We start from the raw sequence: 14,731 nt of genomic DNA, 5'->3' as shown, positions 1-14,731 counted from the left end.
ATTCCATATTCTATGGAGTTTCCTCTGATTTTAGATTTGAACTTTCCACTGTGTTTTGGAAATCGTCTTTTCTCGTATACTAGTGTTCTTACAGCTCTTAGTGTGAGCTGCGTTAAAGCAGAGGTGATACTCCTTCACTGACATGTGTCTCAGGGAGTCTGCTAGAGAAACTCACAAAAGCTGCCTGTGGACCATTGTCTAAGGGAGTGTCACAGGATCTCCCTGCAGGAGCCCTATGGGAACTGCAGAGTAGGCGGTCAGCAGAGTTCCCACAGGGCCTTCTAAGGATGCAGGCAGAAAAGATGCAGGACATAAATGGACCCTTTCAAGAAGGAAACCTAACTCCTATTGCGTTGAATGGGTAACATTTCACTCGAGCTATCTGAGCTTTGGCAGGACAAAACCTTTAGGTCTGACAAAGGGATATGCCCTGGGGTACAGGTCTCCAGAAATCCCTCTGATGGTGTTGAGGACTTGCAAACTCACTGCACAAGAGAAAGTCTTTGTGCAGTAGGTCCTTTGCAAAGGAGATCCTTAAAGAACTGAAACCATGCTCAAACTTTACCTTGTCTTTTTAAATTGTTTCCCTTTAAGATAAAGCTAGTTCTTACTGAACATGGCTGCATCATGGATGCTAATGTATGTTCAGTGAGTGCTTTCTTTGTGGAAGTAACTGCACCATGCTTCCTTAAGCAGCACATCCCTCAAAACCATGTGTGCCTGTTGTCAAGAGTTGGGTCTTTTCACGTTTGCATACTTAAAGGCTGCGGTGCTGGCAGGCTGATTGGCTGGGCACTTTCCGCCTCAGCTTGCTCTTCTCTAACCGTCATTTTTACTTTGTCTCTTTTTCATAGTTGGGTTTAAGAATGAATTATTTGGAACAGTTTCTTCTTTGAGAACTAATTATGAAGTCAATTTGCATTATTAACAGAACTTTATATTTGAAAGTTATGCTTTAGATATTATTAGATGATCTATTTATTGTACATTATAACCTAAATGTACACTAACCATTGCTAATCCAGCATTTAAAAAAAAATGGTACAAACCTATGTACTCAGAGTTGTGTTTTCAAAAGAACAGTCTAAATTCTTTTCAAATATATTTTACATTTCCTTTGAGGTTGCTGTGATTTTTATAGCCTTGGTTTCATTCTGGTTTGGAATTATAATACCCCCCCCATATGTGTGTGTGTGCGTGTGCGTGTGCATGCATGTATGTGCATATGTCATATTTGACCTTTCCTATAATAAAGTCCTTTCCCTCTCAGGTAAGAGCCTAGGAATACACATTACCATTTAAACAGAAAAGACACAAAGCTTAATTTAATGCAGCGGAGAAACAGCACACAGCTGTCCCTGCCCCAGTGCCCAGTGCAGAGTCCTTCTGGGGGTGGGATGCAGAGCAGTTGCTTTCTGTGTGGGCCTCCGTGGACCATTAGGAAGGAGGTCACTACAGGAAAGTGGGCGGGAGAGTCCTTCTTCAGGGGTTGTTAAATTGCCCATTTCTGTTTAAATGGAAAATAAGTTAAATACTATATAGCTTTTAATGTTTTTTATTTATGTATTTATTTATTTATTTTTATTAATTTATTCTTGTTACATCTCAATGGTTATCCCATCCCTTGTATCCTCCCATTCTTCCCTCCCTCCCATTTTCCCCTCATTCCCCTCCCCTATGACTGTTCCTGAGGGGGATTACCTCCCCCTGTATATGCTCATAGGGTATCAAGTCTCCGTAACCTGCTGTCCTTCCTCTGAGTGCCACCAGATCTCCCCCTCCAGGGGACATGGTCAAATTTGAGGCACCAGAGTACGTGAGAAAGTCATATCCCACTCTCCACTCAATTGTGGAGACTGTTCTGACCATTGGCTAGATCTGGGTAGGGGTTTAAAGTTTACCGCCTGTATTGTCCTCGGCTGGTGCCTTAGTTTGAGCAGGACCCCTGAGCCCAAATCTGCCTACCATAATGTTCTACTTGTAGGTTTCTAGGATCCTCTGGATCTTTCTACTTTGCTATTCTCCCATGCTTCTCTCATCCAGAGTCTCAATGGGATGTCCTCCCCTCTGTCCCAGTTTCCTGGTAAGTGAAGGCTTTCATGGGACATGCCCCTTGGGCTAGTATGCAGATATAAGTGAGTATATACCATTTGAGTCTTTCTGCTTCTGGGTTAACTCACTCATTATGATCATTTCTAGCTCAATTAATGTTTAATATCATGAAGAAAATTCACTATTATGTATCTTTTAATTACTGGATAAAACTCGTAAGGATTAAAATACTTAGTTCATGGGCATTTTGTTATAGTTTACTTCTGTATTTTAGTGAAGTTTGGCCATCCGATCCATTTCTTAGATTTTACAATTTCTACTGTTTCCACTTTATAACTTACCCATTACAGAACAGGAATAGACTTATGAAATTAAAGTATTTATTTTTAATTATATTTTTATTTGTGTGACTTAACATCTTTCTTCTAAAATAAATATAACAGATAGTTTTACCTGACATTTCTTGAAAGTTTGATGAGAAGTCTATAGGAAGTAACCATTATGGTATTAAAAACATGAAGTTTTAACTATAAGCTTCCCTAACTGCTTAGAGTATTTTAGGCTAATTTTCTTTAGCAATCTACGATCCTGTTGAGGATTTGTACTTGTAACAAAACAAGGGAAACTTTGTATATTAGTGGGAATCTAGAGTAGAGTGTCAGTGTTCTTGCCTGGAAGTCAGCATTGCGTACACTTTTCTACTCTGGCTGGCTGGGTTGTGTCTCTAGATAACTACACTCTCCATCTCAGTCCACCAGCTTCCTAGAAGCTGTCTACTTCCCTTGCCTGTTGCCATAGAGAATCAAATGATTGCAAAAGAAGTTAAAGCATCCTGGGTAAAAGGGCTGAAAGCTGTTCTGTCCTAATAACATCTGACTTTCTCTAGTCAGTAGTTGAGTGCACAGATCTAACTATTTAATTGAGGGAAAAGATCTAGTCACTAGAGCTTATTACAGGAACTAGATTTTGTTTTATATAAATCTTACATACTTAAAGTATAACCATTCCTAAATATGCTTATTGAAATCTTGGTCCACATTTTTGGTCAAGCCTTGATATCTTTGGCAATATGACCACCCACTCTTATTTTTGCTTTTTCAGTTCTTAACTGGATTATTCATGTAAAATAGGGTAATTTGAAAGTACATTTTTAAAGTTCTCCTAAAGGTAGTCCAAATACAGTAACACTCTTAGTACACGTGAAATCATTACAAAGCAGGAGTCTCAGGCATGAGAGGGGAAGCTTCTGGGCAGACAAATGGCTGAAGTGGATTGCACATGGAGAAAGGCCTACTCCTTAACTGCTGGTGACTAATGACTGTTGCCAGGCGTTCCTCCTGCCCCGCGGACACCCTCCCAGTGCTGTGTGCTTCCACTTGCACATTCAGAGCTTATAGCTGTGTGGAAGCGTCACCTCTAAAGCTCTCTCTACCCTCATGTCTTTGGCTTTGCTGATACAACATGAAAGGTGCCACACAGCAAGCTGCTGTAGAGATAGCCTGGGGCTTTGCATGTTATTTGAAAATGAAAACTAGAAAGGAAAGACCACCACCTGCCTAGCTTCAAATGATACTGTGTGTTTTGAGAACATTTAACGATTAATTAAAATCTATGTCTTGATAGTCCCCAAGTCATTTTAAGTATAATCAACAAGACAGAGTCTGGATGAAATAGATTATGAAGTGGCTTTAGACCTCGCTAAAAGCTGGAAGGTCAGTTGTATTTTATTGTTTGGAGGGATTCTTAATGGCAATAAAAATATCTGCAAACTAAATGGCATTTTTCATAGATGCAGCCATTGCACTGGGGAACCTTTCAGAGGTTCTTCATTATAGTGAAGAAAGGTGTGATGAGTAAATGTAAAGACCGCCTCGGTTACTCCATAGCAGCTCGCCAGCACAGGCCTCGTGTCTCAGTGCACATGAAGAAGAGGTGAAGTTACAGCGTTCTAAGATTTAGTGCAATCAAATAACTGTGCTGATCGTACATAGAATGCTGCGTGAAACAGACACACTATTCAGATTCCTGACTGGGATATTGGGGATTCCCTTTATATGTCAGTCCCTCGCTGCTTTCCTGCTACAGGAAATCACTAGTTAAGTAAACAGAGATGAGGCTAGATGGCCTTAAAGGGGCTAATGTTTATACTAGAATAAATACACAATATAGACAGCTAAGGAATAATAGTATCTCTGGTGTTTACAGTTGCTCCCTGAATCTTGAGAGCTGGGAGACAATCATAGTTTCAGCCAAGAAATAGAGCAAAGGCTGTATTGGTGATGTGAGCTTTAAGAATAATTGTTCAAGAGGATTGTGATGTAGCCCGGTCGGTAGAATGCTTACCTAACATGCATGAAGCCTGGGATCACCCCTAGCCCCTTATTATAGCCTGGAGAGAGGTGCATGTCTGTTATTCCAATGCTCAGGAGGCAGGTGCCAGAGGATCAGAAGTTCAAGATCATCCCTGGCTGCATAGAGCTTGTGGCCAGCCTGGTATACGTGAGACTCTGTCCAAAATAAAACAGTGTTTGAAATAAGTAAGCAAACATAATCCACAAGTCTGCAGTCTACCAAAATTATAAATACATTCTTCCTTTAACCCAGCAACCCACTGTAGAGCTCTCCTACAAATATGATTAAGCCTGCATAAGATAATACCTTCACATTTGCTTGTTGCATTGTTTATGACAGCAAAAGGTTAGACACTGCTCACATATCCAGCAATTAAGGAACTGAATCGTGTATTCAGAACAGCATTGAGAGTTAAACCAAAGACAACATGTGCGTATGAGCAGGAAATGCAGGAAAGATCTCTGTCTAGGATGGGAAGCAGGAAATGTAATATACGTTACTGAGTCATACAGAATAGCAAGCCCTCTTTTCCATTCTCTTATGGAATGCATAAAAATGATAAAGTCGTGTGTGATTGTGTTGTTTGATTCCCATTCCTGATGTTTCATAACAGTGGAACGTGCTGTCCCATCTTGAGGAAGTTAGTCCTCAGGATCAGGTACGAATCCCTCTTACTGGTCTCTCCGTTCCTTCCTTTATGAATGAGGTATGGATGGGTGAGGACAGAGGTTAGAGGAGCTTTCTTGAAAATTTGCCCATAGAACATTTTAAATTTTAACATTTTTCCTCAAAGTTGTTGTGTTTTGTTTTCTGTGTTTGATTTGGTTTGAGATGATCTTGCTGTGTAGCCCTGGCTGAGGTCCTGAGACAGTGCAAAGGGATGCCTGCTCTCTGATGAGGTGCGGCTCACAAATATAGGTGAAAGCTTAGACAGAAGCTATGACCAGTCATCAACACAGGGCCCTCAGTTCTGCATTCTTGTTAGACAGAAGTAAGATTTCACAGTGGCTCAGATAGGTGCAGTGGAGCTTCTGTGCTGCAGTTTTGATGAGCAGTGATGCCCAGTGTGCTGAAGAAACTTGATTTATGTGGGAGTAACTGTGCCATAGCCTGTCTCCTTGGACATGCAGAACCTGATGTATCTGTTATGTCATTCTTTCTAAAGTGGTAACTGTCGTTACACTATGTGTGCAGTTGTCCATATTAGTCTTTGCTGTTAGAAAAATCTGATAGTCTTGATTACTTGTAAACTAGAGTATATTTTGTTATACTTTCTGTCTTAGTTTTGATTCATTGGAAATTAGAGGATATTTTAAGTTTTCTATCTCTTTACATATGCAGTAATATAAAATACACTAGTAGGGCATGGACTTGCTGAAACTGAATTTTATAATAATTGCTTTTATAGCATTGGCATGAAATCCTCTCAGTTTTCTGTGGTTAAAGTCTCATTTCCATCCTTCAGAACTGAAATTAAGCACTAGGGAGAGTTGGTGATTTCTCTGGCCACTCACTTATGCAGCATTTATTCTGATATCAAATGTCATCATTTCTCAACCTCGCCCTAATGTTTATTGTTAATGTTGTTTTTGTTAATGTTGGTGACAGTATTAATTTTATTTTATTTTTTAGGACATGGCTTTAGTTGCCCCTGAAGCGCCTTCTGAACAAGCCAGAAGAGTTTTTCAAACCTATGATCCAGAAGGTAAAAATATCCTCTCAACTGCATTGTATGTCTCGGTGTTTAAGATATATTGATATTCAGATTCTATTCAAATGATATGTGGCAGTTCTTAAAGAAAAAAAAACTTAGGGAAAGTGACAAAAATGGAAAACCAAGACACTAACCAGCAAAGATAGCAGACTGTGGCTCCCCTCAGATTTTGCCACTGAGTAACTGTGTTTCTTGGAATCCTGAGTTAAAGTTGACTTACTATTTTATACTAGATGTCAAAGGTCAGGAGTCTTCCTTATTTCCTGATCCAAATGAACACTGAATAAGCAGATCAGGCTAGAAAGATGGCTCAGCAGTTAGAGCGTGGCTGCTCTTGCAGAAGATCCAAGTGTGGTTCCCAGCACCCACAGGCTGGCTCACCTGTCACTCCAGTGGCCTCTCTCTCTCTCTCTCTCTCTCTCTCTCTCTCTCTCTCTCTCAAGTAATTGAAAAAAATTGTCCTGTGGAATATTATCATCCTGATCTTTTACCTTCTGATAATGTTTATTCTACCAAAATTAGTTTTGAAATTTTCACATTTTTACTTTAAATGTTACTGTCACCTGAGGAGTTTCAGTGGCCTTTTGTTTATGTATTGAGGAAAACCTTGTGCTTTAACCTTGTATTTCCCTCCCTTAAAGACAGCTTCAAAGTGAACACTTAAATCCTGTGGTAAATTACCACATAGAAGTGAAGTCTTAGGCCAGGAGAGTCCTTGGGAGTCAGAAGAGCTTCAGTTGTTCTTGTGTCCTCTTGTCTTCAGCGTTAAGCTCTTTACTCTTGAGAATCTGCCCTTTCTTCTTAGCAAGGCTACTTTCTTGTTTTCTGCTGTCACTGTCCCATCAGAGAGCAGATTTTGTTGTAAGTGACTGAAAAGACAAAAAAGGAAAATTTATTTCAGTGCTAATCCCTAAGCTTGGTTAACCACAGTCAGTGATGAGAAAAGAAAACTTATCTTCACTAAGGAAAACTTGTGTAGAGAGCAATGGCCACCTGAGGAAGAAGAACACATTTTGTTCGCTTACTATTTATTTAATACTTCAGTTTATATAGTCCTACTAAGGCAAAACACATACAAGTTTGGTGATGAAAATATTTTTCCTTAATTTTTCCCTCTAGTAGAAACATGAATTATATTACTTGATATGAATTATATTACATTCTCACCATGATAATCAATGAATGAACTTGCACTTCAGGCCAGCCACCACCACTCCCTCTATGAGGCCACATCTTGCACCTGCTTTGTTTTTTTAAGATTTACTTTTATTTTGTATTTTTGCGTGTATGTGAATGCCAAGTGTGTGGAGGTGGAGGGGGTGTGCCATGTGTATGCAGGTACTCTCTGAGGCCAGAGGGTTCAAATGCCCTATAGCTGGAATTACAAGTGGCTGTGAGTCACCCAATATGAGTCCTGGCACTTTCTGCAATAGCAGCAAATGTTCTTAACTATTGAGCTGTCTCTCCAACCTGTACGTATTCCATCTTCTAAACATAATGGTGACTGTCATTTGTGTGGAATATCACAACTTAGAAAACATTTTACCTCCACGGATGTATTAAAGCCATGCCTTGAATGTGGCTGATGGTAAGGCTCAGCTAGGGATGTATTTGCTATGCTGTCATGAGAACCCACCTAGCCATGGTGGTGTGTGCTCATGGTCCCACTGCTGAGCACTCAGTGATGGGAAGATCCCTGGAGCCTCGCAGACTGACCATCTAGCCAAAGCGAATCATTGGGCTTCAGTGAGAGACCCTTCCCCCAAATAAGGTAGAAAGGGAGTGAGGAAAACACCCAGTTTCCACCTCTGACCCCCATACATGTGAGCACACAAACCTTCATGAATACATGTCACACCCACACCAACAAACACAAAAACTTTGCCATGAACCATGACATGGACCTAAGCATTAGAGAGTATCCCTTCTTCTTCTTCTTCTTTTTTTTTTTTTTTTTTTTTTTGCTGTGTTGCTAAACTAGCTTTGTATGTGTCACTGTCAAAGGTGCATGTGTATTTTTAAGAACCAAGAGTAGACTCTAGGTGTTGTAGATCATCAAGTCTTGACCTCTCCATGCATCACCAATGTCTTTTTTACAGCTAAACTCATAGAGGTGCTGGAGCCACTCTAACACGGTTGACTAAAATCAGACTGCTGCTGATAGTTGGATATTGATGTTCCTTTCGCTTGAGCAATTAGAATAATCTGTATTTTAGAGTCTTCAAGATTCTTAAATGTCTTTGATAGTGCTTTCAAACATGTTATTTTATTCTTTAGATCAAGTTATTTGTAGCTGGGCAAGTTATAGTTCTACTAGCCCTTCATATTGAACTCTGTGCACTTTTACTGTGTCTTGAAAAGGATGAATACTGCTCAAGATGATTACAAATAGGAAAGGCCTTTGTACAGTCCTAACCTCTTTCCTGCCTGGTAGACTATAGAATTAGGCATCCTCAGTGAGCAATGGCTTCCTTTATTCTGTATTTGGTTACAGGCGTAGGACTTTTAGACAAGATTTTTTAGAAAATTATCTGGTCCTTGAAAAAGACCTTATGTTGACTGCTAATTTAAAGTGGAGGCAGTCTTCAGGAATGAGTACTTGTGTACTGTGCATTGAAGGTGATAGCCACTGACTGTTTAGAGCTGCTATCCTTTCTAACTTCCCTACAAAGGGTTCTGCTTGTGTCATTATAATTTTGGCATCAGCAGAGTTTGGGTCACCTTTTTTTTGTTGTTGACACTTAATTTCTTTATAATATTTTAAGCTTATGAATAATCGCATCATTTCTCCTTCCCTTCCATCCCTTCAGGTATCGTCTTTGTTCAGGTCTTGTTTAGGCAGCCATGTTGTTGAGACTTGATGGGTGTAGTTTCCCTGACATTTCTAGGAGGTGAATTCTCACAGCAGACTTCCTCCAGCTCATACAATCTTTCTTTTCCACCCCACCAACCACGCGCAGTGTTTCCTGAGCCTTACATGCAGTGATTGTGTTGTAGATGTCAGTTGGGCTTGGGCAGCATTTTGATAGCTTGTGGTTTTCTGACATGGCTTTTGTTACAAAGAGAAGTTTCTTTGATGAAGGTATGAAAGTTATACTTTCCTGTGGTCATAAAGGTAAATACTTAGAATATAGTTAGAAATTATGCTGGTTTAATAAGGCGACAGTTGTAGGTTCTCCTCCAAGATCCATGATCTCACTAGCTCTGGTTAGTTGCTTAGGTTTCCAGTGAGGGGTGATCTCCCTCTTGCTGAGAGGTCCTTAAGTCCAATTAGAGAGCTGTTGGTTACCAACAGGATATATGTGCCTCTATTACACTCTTAGAGTTATCGTGCCATGCTGACATCATAGCTGAGCAGAGGTACTGGTTGCTTCCCTCTCTTGGAACCTTCAGTAACACCTTCTGGTACCATGAAAGCTAGTCTCAGGGAAGAAGTTTTCAGGTTAGATCTAACTCTGATTCTGTGGGTCCTCTGTCCAAAGTGCATGGTGTCTTCAGCAATAGAGACTTACTTACCTTCAACCTCTGGGAGGCAACCAAGGATAATAACAAAACCCTATAATAGTTGGGAGTCTCTTGAACCCTGGCCAGCAGCTCAAAATGAGGGGGGCCATTTCTCATGCCTGCTTTTGGGGCTTATGTTAGTCTATGAGGAGCATTGTCAACCCATGTGGGGAATTTTCTTGTAAACTGAATATGTATATGTATATATATATTTAATTTTAGGTAAATAGATAATAATATGATTCCTTATGGCTTCTTCAGATATCCTTATCATTACTGTATTATTCTGCCTCCATCTGTATCTATCTCCCTTCGCCATCTTTAATTCACCTCCCCCTGCCATTTTTTCACACTTCCTCTTTCAAATCACTATACCCTGCTATTCCCCTCTCTGTTGCTCTTGCCCTTTCCTCTTCTCCCATGGTCCCTTTTTACCTGCCCTGGTTCTGTGGTTGCTCCAGGTTATATACTCACAACTAGAGACTTAGACATAGGAGCCACAGATGAGAGAGAACCTGTGGCATTTGTCTGAGTATAAGTTACCTTATTCTATGATTTTTTTCTAGTTTCATCCATTTACCTGCTATTTTCATGGTTTTGTTTGTTTTGTAGCTGAACAGTGTTCCACAGTTGTCTTAATCACTGTTCTATTGCTGTGAAGAGACTCCATTACAAAGGCAACTCTTAAAAGAGAAAACATGTAGTTAACAGCTTTCTTAACAGTTTCAGAGATTTAGTCCATTTCATCGAGTTGGGGAACATGCAGGCATACATGTACTAGAGAAGCGGCTGAGAGCATGACGTCCTGATGTGCAAATGGGCAGAGACCACCACCAATGGCACTTCCCCCAACAAGGCCACACCTCCTCATACTAATTCGTTCAAACAGATCTACTCCCTGTTGACTAAGCATTCAAATATCTGAGCCTATGTGGGTAATTCTTATTCAAACCATCACAGTAGTGTATATGTACGAAGTTTTCATTCATTAGTTGAAGGACAGTTGGATTATTTCCATTCCTAGCTATTGTGACTAGAGCAGCAATCAGTATGGTTGAGCAAGTATTTGTAGAGTAGGATGCCACTTGACTAAAATTGTTCATCATTTATAGTAATTTTCTGATAGAATTTTGAGGTGTGTTCCCTCTAGTTGTACTCTCTCTAGGACTTTCATTATGAAAGCATATCGGATTTTGTCAATTTTTCTGCATCTATTGAGATGATCATGTGATTTTTGTCTTTAATTCTACATGACTTATTACATTTGTTGACTTGCATGTGTTCAACCATCCCTGCATCTTTAGCATAAAGCCAATTTGGTTATGGTAGATAATCTTTTTGATATATGCATTTGGCTTGCCAGTATTCTATTAAGGATTTTTTAATCTATATTTTTTGAGGATATATCTTAGAGTTTTCTTTTTGTGTATGTCTTTACATGACTTCGGTATTCAAGTGATACTGCCTTTATAGATGGAGTAAGAGTTTTCCTTCTAGGCCGGGCGTGGTGGCGCACGCCTTTAATCCCAGCACTCGGGAGGCAGAGGCAGGCGGATCGCTGTGAGTTCGAGGCCAGCCTGGTCTACAAAGCGAGTCTAGGACAGCCAAGGCTACACAGAGAAACCTTGTCTCAAAAAACCAAAAAAAAAAAAAAAAAAAAAAAAAAAGAGTTTTCCTTCTATTTCCCTTTTTCTTTTTATTCTTTCTCTCTTTTCTTTCTTTGTTAAAATAACTTAAGAAGGATTGATCATAGATCTTTGATGGTCTAGTAGAATTATGCTAGGAATCCCTCTGGTCTTAGACTTTTTTTTAGTGTGAAGACTTTCTGTTACTGTCTCAGGCTCGTAATTTGTTATGGGTCTGTTTAGGCTGTTGATCTCTACTTAGTTTAATTTTAGTGGTTTGGATTAATCTAGAAATTCATTCCCTATATTCATATTCTCTCTCTCTCTCTCTCTCTCTCTCTCTCTCTCTCTCTCTCTCTCTCAATTTAACAATATAATTTTGTTTGTTTGTTGAGGTAGGGTTTCTCTGTGTAGCCTTGGCTGTCCTGGACTCCCTTGGTAGACCAGGCTGGCCTCAACCTCACAGAGATCCACCTGCCTCTTAGAGTGCTGGGATTACAAGCATGTGCCACTGGGTGTAGCATCCAACATAATGTTGTAGAGGAATTTTAATCCAGCAACATTGCTGCTTTGGCAAGGGATGACATCCAAAGCCCTAGGTCTATGTGATCTGGCTGGGATACAGACACACCCTTAGTACACACCTGTATTCCAAAACAGTGACATCTAATAGAGGGGCAGACAAAGAGATAAATCAGAGAAAGATTTGACAGGATGAGGCAGAGATTGGATAAGCCTAATTCTCACAAGAACAGATAGAAAAGAGAAGCTACTTTAAGAGCACTGTGGAGAAAGCAAGCAGGAGAATTCATGGAGACAGTACAATAGAGTTTGGGAGTACAGAGTAGTTCAGTTCAGTTTGGTGCAATTCAGTTGAGTACAGTTGAGTTCAGATGCAGTTTTTCCAAGCAGAACGATTCAGTGAGAAGTGGAGAGAAGCTGGTTTGAATCAGTCAGCTTAGGAGTTTTGAGCCAGAACAGCTAAGTTGAACCAGCCAGCCAGAGTTTAGAAAGAGCTAGAAAGGATAAGCTTATTCAGAAGTAATTCTTGGAGGCTGAAAATATTCTAGGCTTAGGTTAACAAACAGGCAAGGCTGGAAGCTGAAGCCTTCAAGGTCTGGGCTTACAGAAGATTAGATTGTTCAGAGGCTAGGCCAAGGGCTATTTAGATACAAACCCGCTCAGCCCAAGCCATGGATTTGTTGAGCTTAAGTATGGCTCTTACCTTATCCCATCATCTGAGGAAATAAAAAACTACATTTACATAATGCAGTACACGTTTTTAAAGCATTCCTCTATGATCTGAATTTCTTTGGTGTTTATTGTAATATTTCCCTTTCTTATTGTGTTAACATCTTACTCTGTTAATTTGGTTTTGTCTGTCCTTCCTTCCTTCTTTCCTTCCTTCCTTCATTTAGTGGAGCCAAGTGTCTGTCTTGTTATCATCTCAGAGAACCAGATCTTGGATTTGTTGATTGTTTTCTATGTTTCTATTCAAATAATTTCTTGCTGATTTTTTTTCCTTGCTGTTTACTGGTTTTGAGTTAGGTTTGTTCTTGATTTTCAAATTTTTGAGATGTATCATTAAGTTATTTATTGGTATTCTCTTTTAAATTTAGGTGCTGAGGACTATAAAGTTCCCTCTTAAAACTGCCCTTAATGTGTCTCAAAGGTTTTGTGTTTTCATTTTCATTTAGTTCCAGGAGTATTTTTATTATCTTATTTCTTCTTTGACTCATTTATTATTCAGTAATCAGTTGTTTAATCTTTATAAGTTTGGGTACTTATTAGAGATTTATTTGGTGTTTAAATTTTGTTGTATTATGGTCAATTATTTCAGTCTTTCTAAATTTAAGATTTGTGTCCCAGGTCAATATCTATTTTAGAGAAGTGTCTGAGGGCTGCTGAATGGAATGTGTATTCTTTGGTATTTTGGAAGAGTATTCTGTAGGTATCTGTTAAGACCATTTGATGTATGATGTCATTTAATTCTGATGTTTCTCTGGAATTTTTTCCAAATGACCTGTTTCTTGAAGAAAGTAGGGTTTGAAACTACATACTATTAATGGATTAAGGCTAATCTCTGTATTTAATTCTAGAAGTATGCTTTATGAAATTGGTTGCCCCAAAGTTTGATGCATATACATTTAGGATAATAATATCCTCTTGGTTAATTATTATAATCAAGTATCTTTCTTTAACCTGTCTAATTAGCTTTAGTTTGACTATTTTGTCAGACATTAGAATATCAGTGTCTGTTTGCCTAATTCCACTGATTGGGGTACTTCTGTCTGTCCTTTCTCTCTAAAGTAGTACTTGTCTTTAATGTTAAGTTTTCTTGTAAACAGCAGATAGATGGATTTGCCTTGATCCATCCAGCCAACTTGAGTCTTTTGATTGGAGCATTGAGGCTGTAAATATTTAACATTTTAATGAAAATTGTATGTCGAGTTTAATCATTGTGTTGTTAAATTTTGTATTTTTATTGTTGTTGATTGTATTCTCCTTAGTAATTTGTTTTTAGTAATTATTTACTAAATTTCTTTTTACTTATTCCTTTCTTCACTCCAAAATATTTTTTGTATTTGCTTAGGCTTGGTCTGCTGGATGTATGTATTTTAGACTGTTTGAATCAAAGAAATTTTTTATTTCTCCTTCAGCTCTGAAAGATAGTTTTTCTGGGTACAGTGGTCTAGTTTGGCAGTCTTGGTTCCTTAGAACTTAGAGTGTGTTGCTCCAAGCTCTTCTGCCTTTCCAAGTTTCCTCGGAAAGATCAGCTGTTGTTCTAATAGGTTTCCCTTTATATGTGATTTGTGGTTTTCCCCTTTCAACACTTTAAGTATGGTATGCTCTGAGAATTTTCTTTCCTCATCTTGTCTATTTGGTGTTCTATGTGCTTCTTGTATCTGTATGGATATGTCTTTCCTTAGTTTGGAGATGTTTTCTTGTATAATTTTGTTGAAAAATCCTGTATATGCCATTGACATGGGATTCTTCACTCTGGTCTTTGTAATTCAAAGGTTTAGTCTTTTTGTGTGTCCTACGTTTCTTACATGTTACTCTCTTGTGTGTTGGGGGAGTTGTTGCTTGTTTGTTTGTTTTTGTGATTTTTATCTTCAAGTTCTGATTGTCTATCTTCTGCTGGGTTAATCTACTTGTAAGGCTCTCCCTTTGGTTATTCAGGTTTTCAATTCCATCCTTGGTTCAGCTTTTTTTTTTTAATATTTCTTTTCATTGAATTTATTTTTCAGCTCCTATATTATTTTTATTATTTCTGTCAGCATTATGTATAATTTTGGGGGGGGGACATGCATTAGTCATGTGTCTATTCTTTTAAGTTCATTATCTCTAAGTTCGTGGAGATGGGTTTGCTTTTGTTTTCTTGGGGGTTTTGTTGTGGTAGTGGTAAAGTTGTTCTTAAAACTACTTCAATTTTTTAAATGAAGTTTATGATGATTCATTAAAATTCTGTGTCCTGAAGTTC

General features: G+C 38.8%; 1 protein-coding gene and 1 long non-coding RNA gene across 6 annotated transcripts in view; one reads left to right on the top strand and one right to left on the bottom strand.

The window, feature by feature from the left end:
* The window catches only part of MINDY3 (MINDY lysine 48 deubiquitinase 3), a 66,438-nt gene that overhangs the window by 40,863 nt on the left and 10,844 nt on the right, over positions 1-14,731 (top strand). For all 5 annotated transcript variants that reach the window (XR_014779558.1, XM_084783670.1, XM_084783669.1 and 2 more), the window contains one exon: positions 6,037-6,109. Coding sequence is in view for 4 of the 5 variants with exons in the window: in XM_084783670.1 (XP_084639796.1) it covers positions 6,037-6,109 (73 nt within the window). In the remaining variant the exon portion in view is untranslated. The remainder of the gene's footprint in view (positions 1-6,036; positions 6,110-14,731) is intronic.
* LOC311598538 overlaps positions 6,427-14,731 on the bottom strand; it is a 56,214-nt gene continuing 47,909 nt past the window's right edge. The window contains exon 3 of the long non-coding RNA XR_014779559.1: positions 6,427-6,987. This is a non-coding gene — a long non-coding RNA (uncharacterized lncRNA). The remainder of the gene's footprint in view (positions 6,988-14,731) is intronic.

Source organism: Acomys minous (genome assembly GCF_964271855.1).
Source record: "Acomys minous genome assembly, chromosome: 5".
Lineage (NCBI taxonomy): Eukaryota > Metazoa > Chordata > Mammalia > Rodentia > Muridae > Acomys > Acomys minous.
Note: the sequence above shows the minus strand (reverse complement) of the source record. Positions and strands in the feature narration are given on the sequence as shown.